This window comes from Candoia aspera, chromosome 1 (assembly GCF_035149785.1).
Source record: "Candoia aspera isolate rCanAsp1 chromosome 1, rCanAsp1.hap2, whole genome shotgun sequence".
Classification (NCBI taxonomy): domain Eukaryota; kingdom Metazoa; phylum Chordata; class Lepidosauria; order Squamata; family Boidae; genus Candoia; species Candoia aspera.
The window spans coordinates 127,655,306-127,670,934 of NC_086153.1; the positions used below are offsets into that span (position 1 = coordinate 127,655,306).

The 15,629-nt window shown below is 39.5% G+C and overlaps 1 protein-coding gene across 1 annotated transcript in view; it reads left to right on the plus strand.

The window, feature by feature from the left end:
* The window catches only part of KHDRBS2 (KH RNA binding domain containing, signal transduction associated 2), a 412,831-nt gene that overhangs the window by 75,587 nt on the left and 321,615 nt on the right, over positions 1-15,629 (plus strand). The window contains exon 2 of the mRNA XM_063291122.1: positions 1,709-1,836. Within this exon, the coding sequence (XP_063147192.1) occupies positions 1,709-1,836 (128 nt within the window). The remainder of the gene's footprint in view (positions 1-1,708; positions 1,837-15,629) is intronic.

The window sequence follows — 15,629 nt, forward strand, 5'->3', positions numbered from 1 at the left end:
TTATGCTGCCCTTTCTGTTCCCCCACTTTATGTGCAGTTGGGAGATCTAAAGGGATACTCAGTTTTGCTCAAAGGTGAGCTAGCTTGGTCTCATGCAGAGAACCAAACCTACGTTCAAGCAAATGCAGATACAGTTTACCTTCAGTTTTCTCAGCTGATCACAAGAAAGTCAAGAAAAGGGGGTGGAGGCCATCAAGTGCATCTTGGCTCTCAACTCAGTTTGGACTTGGCCCATGGCTACCAAGCTGTCGTTATTAGGTCTACACAAAGCAACACAGGTTTGGGTCAGCAAATTGATTCATACTGTAGAGACAACATGATTTGCTTTGTGAAACTGAAGAGGCCCACTGAATCACTTTGGCCAGCACTGACTGAGGTGCTTCCGGGAGAGACAGTTTGGGATTCCTGCATGCATCTCTGAGCCACTGAAAGATCTGCAATATGAGGGTGATCCAGGCTGGATGACTTTGATACCTGCAGCTCTCCAGACAATCTTCATTATGCATCAAGGAAACTCCAGGCTGGCTGGCTGGCTGTGTATACTGCAATTACCTGCTGTGGGTGCCAAAGCTGCCCAGCCTGGAATCTAAGCTGGAGTCTCCTCACTGCATGCTAAAGGTCATCCAGACACCAGTTTTTGGTGAGTGCTACACTTAGCCATAGGAAAACTTTTGGCATGTGCTACAGGTGCCCTGCTTGTCTCATCCCAACTGCTTGCCAAGAGAACGTGAGCAGATAAAGCTTTCAGCAATTTGTCCATGGCACACTCCAGCCTGTGTGGGTTTAATGTCTGCTGTAAGCATTTTCTAAAGCAACTGCATCTTTTCAGCCTGCTGCTCTGGCCGGCCCCCTTTGGTGTACCCTGCAGGCAGTCTCATAGTGTGTGCCAAAGTGACCCTGCCAGGAAGCACTTCAGCCAGCACTGTGGAAGAAGGTTCCTCTCAGACTTCTACTGTGTTTGCGGAAGACATCTCTGCTCTGCTCAGGCTTCTCCCATAATTAGACCTCTGCTTTGCTCGCTTTGTTTCACTCCTACAAGCAAGGGAACTGCATTGCTTTGAGGGGTGATTCATTCAAAGCTTCAAAGCGAAACTTCACACAGAGTTAGTTGTTACTTACTTTCCAGTGTTAGCACTAAGGCCTGAAACAAGGGAAATGATAATTGAAGGTCCCGTTGATAATGAGTAGCATTTCCTTTCTTCAGACAGGGAATCTCCTGGCAATATTCAGTGCTCTTCTTAATAGAGCTCCAGAAGCAGAATCAAAGCCTCAGCAGCTTATGTCTTCCACTCATAAATAAACCACATTTGTTTTCCTAGGAGGACACCCTCTATTTCCTCATATTGATCCAAAGTAGAAAACATTAAACTACAGGAAAGGCATGCAGAAACTTTGATACAGACAGTAGCTAGAGATCATATACATTTACATCTTCTATCCCTTATTACCTTATTGTTGAGTTTTTTAAAAAAACAAGCCTAGTGGTAACTGCACATTCAAAATAAACTATCCTTGACCACTGATTCTTGATTCCACTAAAATGACTGGAGTGCAATATATTCATATACAGTATGCATTTATATGTATGTATGTGTGTGGATACTACTGTAGACTGTTTCTACAGGAGACAGAGAGAGAATGAGAGAGATCTTGTATTCGACAATAACAGCAATGTAACTATAAGTCCCCTTTTGTTCTTTCTTTCCAGAAATTGAAAAGTTCCAGAGTTCTGATGAGAAAAAGGAAGATGAAGAGAAAAAATATCTTGATGTCATCAGCAATAAAAATATAAAGCTGTCAGAAAGGGTATTGATTCCTGTCAAACAGTATCCAAAGGTATTGTAATAACTGCATAATATAAGATACACTGTATTATTCTGATAAATGGCTGTTGTTATTGTTGTAATTAGATGTCATGCTCCAAATGCTTCATCAGGATATTTTAAAGGGAATTGAAATGTCTTTGTCCTCTTGGTTGTTTTGAGTTAAGTGTTGGGCGATTTTTTTTTTTTCTTTCAAACTAGGTTTTGGAGAAAACATGCTGGACAGGGACAGAGACAGGGAACTGTAGCATTTACTTTGCATATAGACAGTCTCAGATTCCACATTTGGAATGACCCATTTAAAGGATCAGTAACAGGTGATGAACAAAGCTTCTGCCTGAGATGCTAAAGATGTGCTGAAGGTCAAGAGTAGATAGTAAGTAACCAAACTAATCTCCTGAAAGGCAGCTTCCAACCTGAGTCAAATCCATGGAAGACCTTGGCTTTGATTTCACTTGCACCACTTTGTAAGAAATGTCAGAACATCTTTCACACAGAGTTCTTGTAATTTCCAATAAACTGGTGGATTTGTTCCCATTTCTCATGAATGCAGAGTATGGTAGGTGAAGATGTATGTTTAGTCATTTGCCCCTTGATCACAGTGTGCAATTTTGCCATTTTAATGTGGACTGTTATAATGTGGTTTTTGTAGCTTTAGGCGTTTGGGACTGGGGTTTGGAAATCTTTCAGGGACTTAAGATTTCCAGCTCTGTGACTGTGACAGCAGAAATTACTTTGCCAGTAATGGGCATGTCAGTTGGCAGAGTTTTGATTCATCTAAGCATTTCATATATTTCTGAATTCTGGCCAAAGCAACATTAAAAATCAGTGGAAAGAGACCAAGAACAAGATGGGACCAGCATCTTTCTAATCCCCAAGGATAAACTCTCACCTTTCATTGGCCAGAAATCAGCATCCTTTTTTTTTCCCTCTCTCTCTCTCTCTCTTTGGCATAAAATATACTGACATATAAAAAGTAATAGATGAGGATTTGTATGTGTGGGGAATAAAACCACCTTTTTTCTCCTGAACAGCGTGGCAAAATAATTATTTTATAACTGCTAACAGTTGAAAGAATGATTGTTTGCTTAAAAACCAGTCTCATTCCAAATAAAGAAAACAAGTTCTCATTATTATGAAGAAATTTAAAATGTATACTTAATTGAAAAAAAAAAATCCTACTTATTAGATGCAGTATATCCTGGAAACTTTTATACTGCTTACTAGAGTTCAACTAATGTAATAAATCATTTTCTTCCCATTTACACTGAAGTTAAAGAATATTTACTTCAAAGGAATTCACTACAACTTTAAGGGAAATTAGACAATGTCCCTCCCCAAACCAAAATTCCACTATGCAGATTTGTATAATAAAGAACAAGGAGGTAGAGGTTTTTATTTGTTTAGATAAAGAAAAATTGCTACCCCTCCCGTCCCATGTAACTATATTTTTTTACACAAATATTTGTTGAACTGAAGTAATCAAACCAATATAGCAAACACCCCTTTTATCTCTAGTGTAATTTTTCCTGCTGATTATTGACAGATGGTATATGGCCTATTATTAGCTTTTACACTCTCCATTTTTCTTTTTATTTTTTTCATCAACAATAGCAATACATTTCAATGAGTAAAAAAGCCTGTCGACTCAAATGAGAGGTGTGTAAAAGAGAGAGAAGGGTGCATTGATTCCAATTTGTCATTTGTCTCCTGAATTCTGAATGTGCTATTGTAGAAGAATAATCACCAAAAATGCATGGTTAGAGAGCTGCTTGTTAATGCCTTGTTAGGCTGCTGCATTAGTCCTCCACTGACTATATGACAGTAGAGATCTGCAGAGCAGCACTACCCTGCCTCCTAGTAGTCTGGTCATTGCAGCAAAATTCAGGCCAGTGCCTAGACTAGGAATTCTTAACCTTTTTGTGCTATGGACCCCTTTGAGTGCCTGGTGAAATCTATGGACTCCTTCTCAACAAAATGTGTTTAACTGCATAAAATAAAATGCATAGACATAGAAGGAATCAATTATACCCAGTTATCAAAATATTAAAACTAAAATATTAAAACTATGTAATACAGTAATGTATGTGCTTCTTTATTATTTGATTAACTCAATAACAAGACAAACTAAATTGTAGTTAGAGGCTGTGAAAATAAAGTTGTAATTAACACCATCCAAATTCACAGACTCCTTGAAATCTATCTGTGGACCCCCAAGGGATCCATGGACCCCAGGTTAAGAACTCCTGGCCTAGACTAAGAAAATTGACTTGTTCTAATATCTAGAACTGAAGCATCAAAATGTACAAACTAGAGCAAGAGAAAACAGCTGAAGTAGAGACAGAAGGAAGGCCTGATGTCCAACCTTTGAGGTAGACCAAGTTAAGAAACAGACTCCACAAGAAATACTGGAACTCTACAGTATTGATAAGAGAGCCAGTTTGGTGTAGTGGTTAAGGCACCAGGCTAGAAACCAGGAGACTGTGAGTTCTAGTCCCACATTGGGCACAAAGCTAGCTGGGTGACCTTAAGCCAGTCACTCTCTCTCAGCCCTAGGAAGCAGGTAAGGGCAATCTACTTCTGAAAAACCTTGCTAAGAAAAGGGCAGTGATATGTCTAGCACTCACCAGGAATCAAAAACTGACTTGAAGGTACCAAAAAAAACCCCAAACCCAGAAATGATATAAGTTAGAGCAGGGTTTGTCAACTAGGATTCCATGTAACCCTAGGGTTCCATGAGAGGTCACTAGGGGTTCCCTTGGAGACCACAATTTATTAAAAAATTATTTCAAATTCAGGCAACTTCACATTAAAGAGGTAAGTTTCATTCCTTATTTTCAGTTTAAGAACACTGTTAATACATATATACAGGCCTACACATGAAACAAATATAATAATTTTGTAACTTGTGGCCTATATTTGAGCCTGAATGTCCAGGGGTTCCCTGAGGCCTGGAAAATATTTCAAGGGTTCCTCCAGGATCAAAAGGTTGGGAAAGGCTGGATTAGAGTAACAGAATCTTGAAACCTGACAGTGTTTTCCCTTCCCTCCCTTTACTGCTTTCCAGAGAGCAATCATGTTCAGTGGTTTCATCTGAAAGAGGCAACAAAGAGGAAGGATTGAGAATAGGGACAGAGTGGCCATTTTCTTGGATCTCCAAATATAATTGATTACTTCACACTACATGAGTTTGGCTTTTAAACAAGAGAGAAAGGGTAGCATGCAGTAGAGCAACTTGCACAGCAAATTCCTCCTAAGGAGATTTATAGGAAAAGAAAGACTTGAGAGAGAAATATATATCGAAGCAAATATTTGTAGCTCAGGGTTGAACTGTGGAGTCCTTGGTGCTCTCTGAGCCTTGTTGTTTTCTTGCAGACATTTCATTGCCAGACTAGGCATCATCTTCAGTGAGAAGAGGGAGTGGGCCTTGCTCTCTGTTTATATACTATCCAGCTTGTGTTGGTGGGGGTGTTATTCTCTCCTTGGGAGTTTCTTGATTGGGCTGTCGTTTACTGCTTGGTTGATTGACTGAGTTAATAGTTCATTGATTAGGATGTATTGTGCTGTTTGATGGTTCATCTGGTGTTAATCTTAGTGTTGATTTTTGCATACCTGGGTGTTGATTGCTGGCCCTGGCACTCAGACAAAGCAGCCATCAACAGTGCCCTGGCACTCAGACAAAGCAGCCATCAACAGACACATAGAGGTAAACAACATTTACATACCATTCAAAAGAGACAATAGAAAAGCCAAAAGACCAGTACACTCCCTTGCCAGCAATCAACACCCAGGTATGCAAAAATCAACACTAAGATTAACACCAGATGAACCATCAAACAGCACAATACATCCTAATCAAGGAACTATTAACTCAGGCAATCAACCAAGCAGTAAATGACAGCCCAATCAAGGAACTCCCAAGGAGAGAATAACACCCCCACCAACACAAGCTGGATAGTATATAAACAGAGAGCAAGGCCCACTCCCTCTTCTCACTGAAGATGATGCCTAGTCTGGCAATGAAATGTCTGCAAGAAAACAACAAGGCTCAGAGAGCACCAAGGACTCCACAGAAATATATATTTCTATATAGAAATACATTTATATATTTCTATATCATTAAAGAGACAGTGAGTGGATGAGAAATAGCCCATGGGACAGACTGATATTTGATCTAGAAAAAAATGGGTTAAAGGTTTCCCTGTTGCTATGCCTGGTAGTACCCTTTCCTTTGACTTGCCTATGTGAATTTGAAAGTGGGGACCTTGCAGCTGACTCACCTGAAGAGCTATAACCTGTGTTTCTAGCTTTCCCTCTTCCTTGGTTTAAAACTTTCAGCTCAATGCACAGTTACAATAGTCTGCGAGCTACCATGCGGAGCCCTCCATTCTCTTTTTATTTATGGATAGGGCTCACAAGTGAACTGTTTTGTCCATCTTCTTGGAAACTGCAACCCTGGATTACAGGGTGCTCAATGACCCCTCAGTGATCCTTAGCATCTTCTCATTGAAAATCATCAAATTTACTCATACACCACTCACAACCCACAGTTGTCAAATCCCTCTTGCTTTTCAGTTTCAAGGGGTTGCCAGTATCAGCCCCACTAGGTAGATTAGACCAAGAAATCAACTCCACAGGAAGGCTAAAACTATTTTTATAATAGTGTGACTATAATAACAGAAACTTGCAAGTCTGATTGTGTTGTACTTCCTCCTCTTTCTTCTAGGTCAGTGAATTAGGGAGGTGTGGACATTCTGTACATAGAAAATGTTTTACCCCTTCTTACTTTGGCAGTGGAGATTGTCTATCTCCATCAAGGTCATCTTCCTTACTCTCTACACCTGGATTTTCCCTAGCTCTCAGCTGGATATAAGCAAGATATCTTACAGGTAGCCTTGGGCAGCGGCCCGAATAGTCCTTAAGACAGATCAGTTGCCATTTGGCAGAAAGGAAAATCCCAAATCTTTTGCTCATATACAGACACACACCTGCCTTTTCCCTTGCTTTCCCCTAGCCCTGAAAGCTGGGTTTGGCTAAGAAAAGGAGATGCCCAATCCTGGTCTACGGATGGAGAAATGTAGCAGGGTTCATATGTGCACACCTTTCAGCACCCAGCAAGTAAATGGTGCCCAGTTCCCAATCCTGACCCGCAGGATTAGTGTCTCTCATCCTTAACCCCATGATGTTCTATCCCTTCCCTCTTTTCTGGTCATCCCTAATGGCCACTTAATCTCAACTTAGGGTCTCAGTTGTTCTGCTTCTATTTTGTGTTTTGGTAGATTTGATTGTTTACAGCTGCAGCTACTTCTGCAGTCATGACTGTTCCTTTCTTGCTGCCTTTTACTTGCTCTAACAGAATCAGCCACTGGGTACTTCTCCACTTGCATGCTCTGAGTCAATCAAACATCCTGGGTAACAAACCAGAACTTCCTCCTGTAGAGTTTCTCTAATTTCATCCCTCCTGCTAAGATCACCAAATGGGTTCTGGATTTGGAGAGACTGGGGTTGAGAAGAGAGCCCCACAGGCTTGCCAACAAAACAGGGTATCTCTCCTAATACCTAGTCATTCTGTCTAGCTGACTACTCCAGACTCTTGTGGAAATGCTCTACCCACCGTTGAGGAACCAGAGCGATTGGAGATATATAGAAGAAGGTTTTTTAAAATTATTGACATGGAAAGAATACAGTGATCACTGGGCCCTCAGCAAAGAAAAGGTTCTGGGAGCCCCAAATATTCTACATAAAGGATTATATAAAGATGGAGGGGTGCATAAATGTCATGTAGATGTCATGACTAATTTCTTTATGACTACTGGATGGAAAGACATCTGAGGGCCCTTAACCTGGAGATACCTTGAAGTCATTATGAAATAACTGCTTGTCTACATTAGCATTATCAGTAACACAAATAATATAAACAGTAGAGTCTGGGGCCTGTTATCTGTTTCCTATGAGCAATTGGCACAGGGTCATTGATCTGCTACAAGAATATGCTGCTTACAGGTTGTTTTGTTTATTCGTTTAGTCGCTTCCGACTCTTCGTGACTTCATGAACCAGCCCACGCCAGAACTTCCTGTCGGTCATCAACACCCCCAGCTCCCCCAGGGACGAGTCCATCACTTCTAGAATATCATCCATCCACCTTGCCCTCGGTCAGCCCCTCTTCCTTTTGCCCTCCACTCTCCCTAGCATCAGCATCTTCTCCAGGGTGTCCTGTCTTCTCATTATGTGGCCAAAGTATTTCAGTTTTGCCTTGAATATCATTCCCTCAAGTGAGCAATCTGGCTTTATTTCCTGGAGGATGGACTGGCTTGATCTTCTTGCAGTCCAAGGCACTCTCAGAATTTTCCTCCAACACCACAGTTCCAAAGCATCTATCTTCCTTCTCTCAGCCTTCCTTATGGTCCAGCAGGTCTTACAGGTAGAAAGATACTATTACAAAGGCATGTAAGCTTAGCAAAGAAAGGCTGTATATAGTGATCACATGTCCCTACAGGAATGCAATTCAGGGAGAATTCTAAACTACAAGTACATACATGCCACAATGTTTCATTAATACAAACTGCAGTTTACAAAATATCCCTAACATTTTCCAACACTTTCTTTCCTTCCCAAGGTTAATTCATGTTTTGCTAACTGCTGCTACTATAGTCCTTCTGTAAGGTCATCTCTGTGGTTCTTGGTCCCAAATGGCAATTATCCATCTCTAACCGAGCTAAAAATCTGCAGAGTTAGAAATGATTGTTGAATCTGCAAAATTGGCAAACTTTCCTAGGCATACTTTCTCCATTTTGGGGTGGGCAGAGAATTAGTTTGGGCATGAAGGGTGCTCTGGGGGTGTTTTACTGCTAAAGTAGGAGACGGGATACTTACCACCAGTGGTGCTGCCTCCAGATTTTTGGGCCTCCAGTGAGGGTAACTTTGGTGGTCCAGTGAGAGATATCCTGCTCTTAGAGATGTCCTAGAAGATCTTCTTCATGTGGCTTTTTTGCTTTTGAGTAAAAAGCCACATTGATAAAGAGAGGCTAAATTAAAAAATACATTTTTCAACTAAATAAAATAGTCTGCTCATATACTGTATGCTGTGTTTCAATTAACTATTATTTACATAAATAGGTTTTTAAATTAACTAGACATGCAAAATGCAAATTAGCTAATGCTTTTGTTCATTTGAGCTGCGGTACAAAATTAGCTGTAATTATATATAGGCTGAGGGGAAAAGAAATGGATCCTGTCCTGGGCAAACTCTGCAGTCCAGTTAATCAGCTGAATGTAATGCTTCTTTTAATATGAAAAACGTAATCACAGCCATAAAAATATACATGGTTGGATTCTTTTATACAATTTATTATTCCAAACGTTTATAAATATTAATCACATTTACCTAAATTTATCATTATCTGATACTGTATGTGAGAAATATTGTGAAGACATTCAAATGGATTGGAAGAATAATTTTGACAAACTACAGTGAGATTTGACTGCTAACCAACTTTTGGAGTATGATTGAATAGAGATGCAGAATCAGACAACCTGGACAGATACAGCAGAATCCTGGGCATAGAGAAGAGGCAACAGATTAGTATTGCATTCGCTGTCTAGGTATTTTTTTTAGAATGGAATAGGGAACTCCTTGTAAAGAGAGCAAGAGAAGAGTATGTGGCTCAGGGACTCTACAAAGCTGTCCCCACATGGGCATAAAAGCTGAAGGAAAGGGATATTTTTGTAACACCCCCAAGGCACCATGGAGGACACTTCAGAATTAGAATGGAGGAAAGATAGAATGATGGCACATGCTCATTTGGGGGGAAAAAAATCCATGGATTATGGAATTGGGTATTCTGCTTAAGATGACTCCTGGCATTTTCAAACCCTAATGGGCAGAGGCTCTCCTAAGAGAGACCTAGAGACTAAAATTTGCTATTAGCTCTTATTAGCCAAATTGATTTAAAAATGGTTTCTGACAATGAGTGGGGCCAGACCTACAGAAAAAAAAATCATTTTAATCAGAAATTAATGAAATAATATCAGGCTCTGACTCGCATGGAAACCAATCCTGTCTCTAGCTGCAAGGTGGCATTCTTGATGCATCTCAGAACTGCAAGGATAGTTCTTATAAACCTGGATTGAACAGCTTCCAGACTATTAAACTTTGCAAAAGTACAAATCTGAACACCATAAAGAACCTAAGAAATAATGTTAGCAAGAAAGATCTTGCAGGTTTAGGGAATCAAATATGCTCTCTTTGAATGGACAATTTTTGAAACAGCTGAAGAGCTACAGTGAGCAACTCTGGCCCAATAAGAGAAATATGTGTTCCAAGATAAGCCTTGAATTGTACCCCAAGGTATTTATAGGTGCATACCTGCTCTATTGGGGTCCCATTAATTTTCCTGTATTTGTTTCACCTTTAGTTGAGGTATAGTGCTAATCCTGCCGATCACCATTATTACTTGTATTATTTCTAAATAATAATAATGATAATAATTAATAATAATGTCATTTTATTGTATTTTATGCTTCCTTTATATTTAAAGGTCTATGTGTTTCTATATATATATGATATACTGTACATAGTTGATGTATATTGTTTTTTCTGGCATTAAGACTGTAGTAAAGTTTTGTTTGTTTGTTTAGAATGCAATCCACAACACAAATGCAGAACTCTTAAGAACAGAATGCTTGGTACCAAACCATCAACTGAAGATGCATTATATACAGGACTTATGGATGCTGAGCCAAATTACATGTGGTTGGTACTTTGTGGGAAGACAACTTTTTAAAATATTTAATAACTGCATGGTGACATCTTTACTAGGCCAACCTACTAGTAGTCTGTAGTTGTTACAAACCTTTGAATGTGTTAGAACCTGGTTATATTGTCAAAACCCAGAAAAAAGAAAGCAGGTGGGAGTGGAACAGGCCTTGATTAATGTTCTTGCAACCTGTTTCTCCTTCTTAGCTCACAATATGATTTGATTTGAAGCTGCAATTTTCTGCCCTTCTCTCATTCAGGGGAACTCAGCTAGTAATGCAGCAGCTGTTGTTGTTATTATTGCCTTCAAGTCAGTTTTTGACTCCTGGTGACTGCCTGGACTAGTCCCTACAGGTTTCTTAGCAAGTTTTTTCAGAAGTGGTTTGCCATTGCCTTTTTCCTAGGACTGAGAGAGAGAAACTGGCCCAAGGTCACCCAGCTGGCCTTGTGTCTGAGGCGGAACTAGAACTCATGGTCTCCTGCTTTCTAGCCTGGTACTTTAACCACTAGGCCAAACTCTCCTTCCCCTCCTTCTTCTCCTTCTCCTTCTCCTGCTTTCAAGTCACTGTTGACTCTTGGCAACTGCCAGGACAAGTCCCTGCTGTTGTCTTGTCAAGGTTTTTCAGAAGTGATTTGCCATGGCCTCCTTCCTAGGGCTGAGAGAGAGTGACTGGCCCAGGGTCACCCAGCCAGCTTTCATGCCTAAGGCAGGTCTAGAACTCACAGTCTCCTGGTTTCTAGCCTGGTGCCTGAACCACTACACCAGACTGGCTTGAATTATTGTTAGAGAGGGAAAAAAAGAAACAAACATGAAACAAACAGAGGAGGGAGAAAGGGAGAAAGAACAAAGGAAAGAACAAACAAATAAAAGGAAATCATTCAGCCTAATTTTAAAAACCATCATTCAAACTTTAATGCCGCGAATAAGATTGACTGGTCTTTCCATTGGTAGAAACCTAATTAACAAACAGAAAACAAACACATCCTGGCAATTCAAGATTGTAAATCTGGGGAGACATTCTGTCTCCAGCTTTCAGGAGGAATCCTTGTCCCTGACCTCATGCTTGATAAATCTGTAATTCTTCTTATAGTGGTAAGTTCCAAGGTTTGGGTCTATAATTCAAAAGTACACTCACATCTTTACATCATATTGATTTTTGTCAGAAATAATCATACCTAGCATGATTGTTTGTTTCAAAAATTGACATTGTGCTGGAGACTATGTTTTGGAATGTCGCTTCGTTTTATCTGATTAAAGTATCCAGGGCTATAGGAATCATTATGCAGTGTGTACATGAGATCTGGGTCGAATAGAATACAACAGCTTCAGACTGATTCTGTGGTCTTATGAGGTGATGTGGGAACTGAGTCAGGATTTCAGCACAGTTTTATGCATGTTTCAACGCTTTTGCTTGCTATAAAAAGACAGTCACTGGGCCTGAAGGAAAAAAAAAGCTATATTCAGATTTTATTTCTCCATAAAACTCCAGCATGAGAAGAAGGGACAGAAAGTGACTGACTGGCCTATCTTCCAATTACTAGAAGTGGTTTGCCAGGGGCTCTCCAATCACAATGCTTTTGTGGAGTCCTTTAGTTCCCTTAAAGCAGGGTTTCTCAACCAGGGTTCCATGGACCCCTAGGGTTCTGCAAGAGGTCACTAGGGGTCCCCTGCGAGATCACAATTTATTTAAGAAATTATTTTGAATTTGGGCAACTTCACATCAAAGAGGTAAGTTTCATCCTTTATTTTTAGTTTAAGAACACTGTTAGTGCATATATACAGGCCTACCCATGAAACCAATATAATAATTTTGTAACTTCTGGCCTATATTTGCACCTGAATGTGCAGGGGTTCCCTGAGGCCTGAAAAATATTTCAAGGGTTCCTCCGGGGTCAAAGGTTGAGAAAGGATGCCTTAAAGTATAAAAAAATATTTAATACTGTCTGAAACCACTGTTTACAACAGTTTACACTGCTTTGCAAACTACTTTGCTTTTATAAAAAAACAAAACAATTTAAAGAACACTGGATTCAAAATACCTGCACCTTTTTCTCTGAATCTGGCAAGTTTTCATCAAGCAGCCTTTTTGTAGCATTTGCCAGTTTGTGAAACTTTTCCCATATAATATTATACAGTTGAACTTTTGGCATTTGCAAAGATTCTATTTGAACAAAATCCCTTCTACTATCTATCTGAACTTTTCCAGATTTTATCTCCACAGGAGGGACAACTATTCCTAAAAATGTCATATAATCCTGTCCAAAACAGCAGAATTATGAGTATGATTTAAATTAAAAAATAAGAATATAAATAAAACTAGCTTTAAATCCTGTGCTACTATTTGTTTGTAACTGGCAGATCTCACAGATATTACCTCACCCATACCTGACAATAACCCATAGATAGTCAGACTCTTTAACATCCAGTGTGGGTTGCATTGAGACTTGGTTATAAAAAAACATAGCGCAATCATGTTCAGATAAGAATAACTGTGTTAAACTTATGCTACCATTTAAGCCTTGTGATTAGCATTAGGGCTGGGCAAATCTTTGAAAAGATGTTCTGCTTCTTTCAATAGAGGTTTGGAGTCAGCACTCTCCTGAAGCTGTTTTGCAAAGCAACATGGCCTCCTTGTTTCTAAGAGTAAAAGAAAGCAAAAACAGTGGCTTCACTTCTAATAACCCTTTGGTCTTGTTCTTCATTGATAGGTAGGGCATAGTGGAGAGCATAGTGAGAGAACAATTTCTAACCTATACTTGGCTTTTTACTTATTTTTCCAATAGACAACAGATGTGCCTCTGTTTCATGTGAACCAGGCACAATGCATCCTGTGCCACTCAGAGGTTTCCTGGAATATTAATATTATAAATAGTGGGGTTTTCTCAGTCATATTGCTTCTGATGTCTTATGTTTGTATAAAAGCAACATGGTCCTTGATCACTTCCTGGAACTTCTCATATTTTCAGAGATTCATTTATTTATGTATTTGCTTACTTACCGTGCTCCACTGAACAGCTTGCATACCCTCTTAAAGTAAGAAGGTTAAGAAACAATAATAAAAACATTTACATTATAGTTACAGTTATCCAAATGAGGACACTATGCCTCATATAAAAAAGCAATCTGTAACAAGGGAGATTCATCACTCAATCATTCTGCACCCAAAGTTCTGCAAAATAATATTTTAATGGCCCTAATAAAAATCGGGGGGGGGGGGTCAAGCCTATATTCCCTCTAAACCAAGGCAAACTGTGCTAACCATATATGAGTCTAGGCTAGGGGAAAGCAGACTGCCTGGGGTATGTTTGGTGAAATGAATCATAGGCAGCATAGCTAAAGACAAGGCATTCTGAAAATTATCTTCTGGAAGACAGCAGATTGTCTACTCTTGGTCTAGACCATGAGTCTCTTCCTGTTATTAAAGGGCTGAGCTTAATAACCAGATGAAACATAAGTTAGCAAATGGAAAATACTGCTCTTTTGACCACCAATTCTACATTTTATATCAGAACTAGCTAATCCTAGAGCTTTGTCTTGCAAGTCAGTTGAAGTCAAATTACATCTCTCCACCCCATTCCCACCCTTCGTTCATTTTATTTGCTGTGGGGAAAGAGTAGGTGATTTAAGACAAGGCAGCTCACTAGTCACCACACTCTAGGCTGTTAAGCTTCCAAATATGTCCTCGGAGTTCATATTGGCTGATAGTAAAGACACCCTTTTTGTGTAGGGAGACGAAGTGACACATGGAACATCCCAAAGCTCCCAACCAGTGAAGTATCAGACAATACCAGAATGACACCATCAGCTGTTTGTTTTTAGCACAACTAGTAACTTCACACAGTATTACTCCATTACTGCCATGAGCCCGACTTCTGGAAAATCATATATTTGCAGAAAGTTGCTACTTCCACATTCCAGCTGGCAGGAAAGACACTTCAAACAAATGTCAGCGGGAAAATCTCCCAAAAGGAATATAATCCACAAGGTTCGATGATTCAGAGAAAAGGGTTTTTATTGATAACGCATTTGCAAAGGCGGGTCCCTCCATGCAAGAAGGAACAACTTTCAGCTATATTGTATGTTCTTTTATACCCTCTGTCCACCCCTCCTACGAGGGCTTGGCTCACAATCTTCCTCTTATTATTTGACACATAAGCATTTTAGCATCAGCAGATGGCTAGCTTCTACCACTTCCCTATTCCTATGAGTTTGAGACACGTGTACACTTTTGAACTTTTTACCTTTCCCTTTTTGAACTTTCTAACTTCCCCTTCTGAAACTTTTCACTGATTCTACTTCTCACACAAATCAACTTTCATTACACATAGCCATTTGCAACAAAGCAAGAAAAATATCTGCTTTAATAATGCATCGCATTTTTGGGGAGGTTACATTCATTCATTCATTCATTCATTCATTCATTCATTCATTCATTCATTCATTCATTCATTCATTCTGCTGCTCCAGCCTGATCAGTGCAACCTCAAAATGCCTATTTAGTCAAACAAGGAAATTCATGCCACTAACATGTAGCATCCGTAAGAGGCTTACTATCACAAATAGGATAAGAGGAGATATATTAATTCAGGATATGTTTGCTTCAGGCATATGGAAAAGCAAAAGAAGTTAACATGGTTCCTGTTGCTTCAGCATGACTTTTAAAAATTAGCACTGAAGCATCTGAAACTAACACTGAAGCAAAAGTGGTGTCTGCTCACAGTTTTCACTGTGGTGATGAAGATAATACAGAGTAACAAATTCCCCTCTGAAATTATTTTTTTCCCTAAAGGTTCATATAAATCAAATATGATTTGTTGCTTTTAAGTATTACACAACTAGAAAAAAATCATCAGCAATCCTTAGAATCACTTAGCTAAAACAAGGCACTAAAACAGTGTAAGGATATCACAGAGCATGTGCATAACTGCAGTTGCTTAAAAATACATGTATAGCTAGATGGATTTTATCATAGCTAACTTATGTCAGAATCTTCCTTGTCTATGATAAAATGAGTGGGATTTTGTTGTTGTTAGGACAAGTACAGACAAG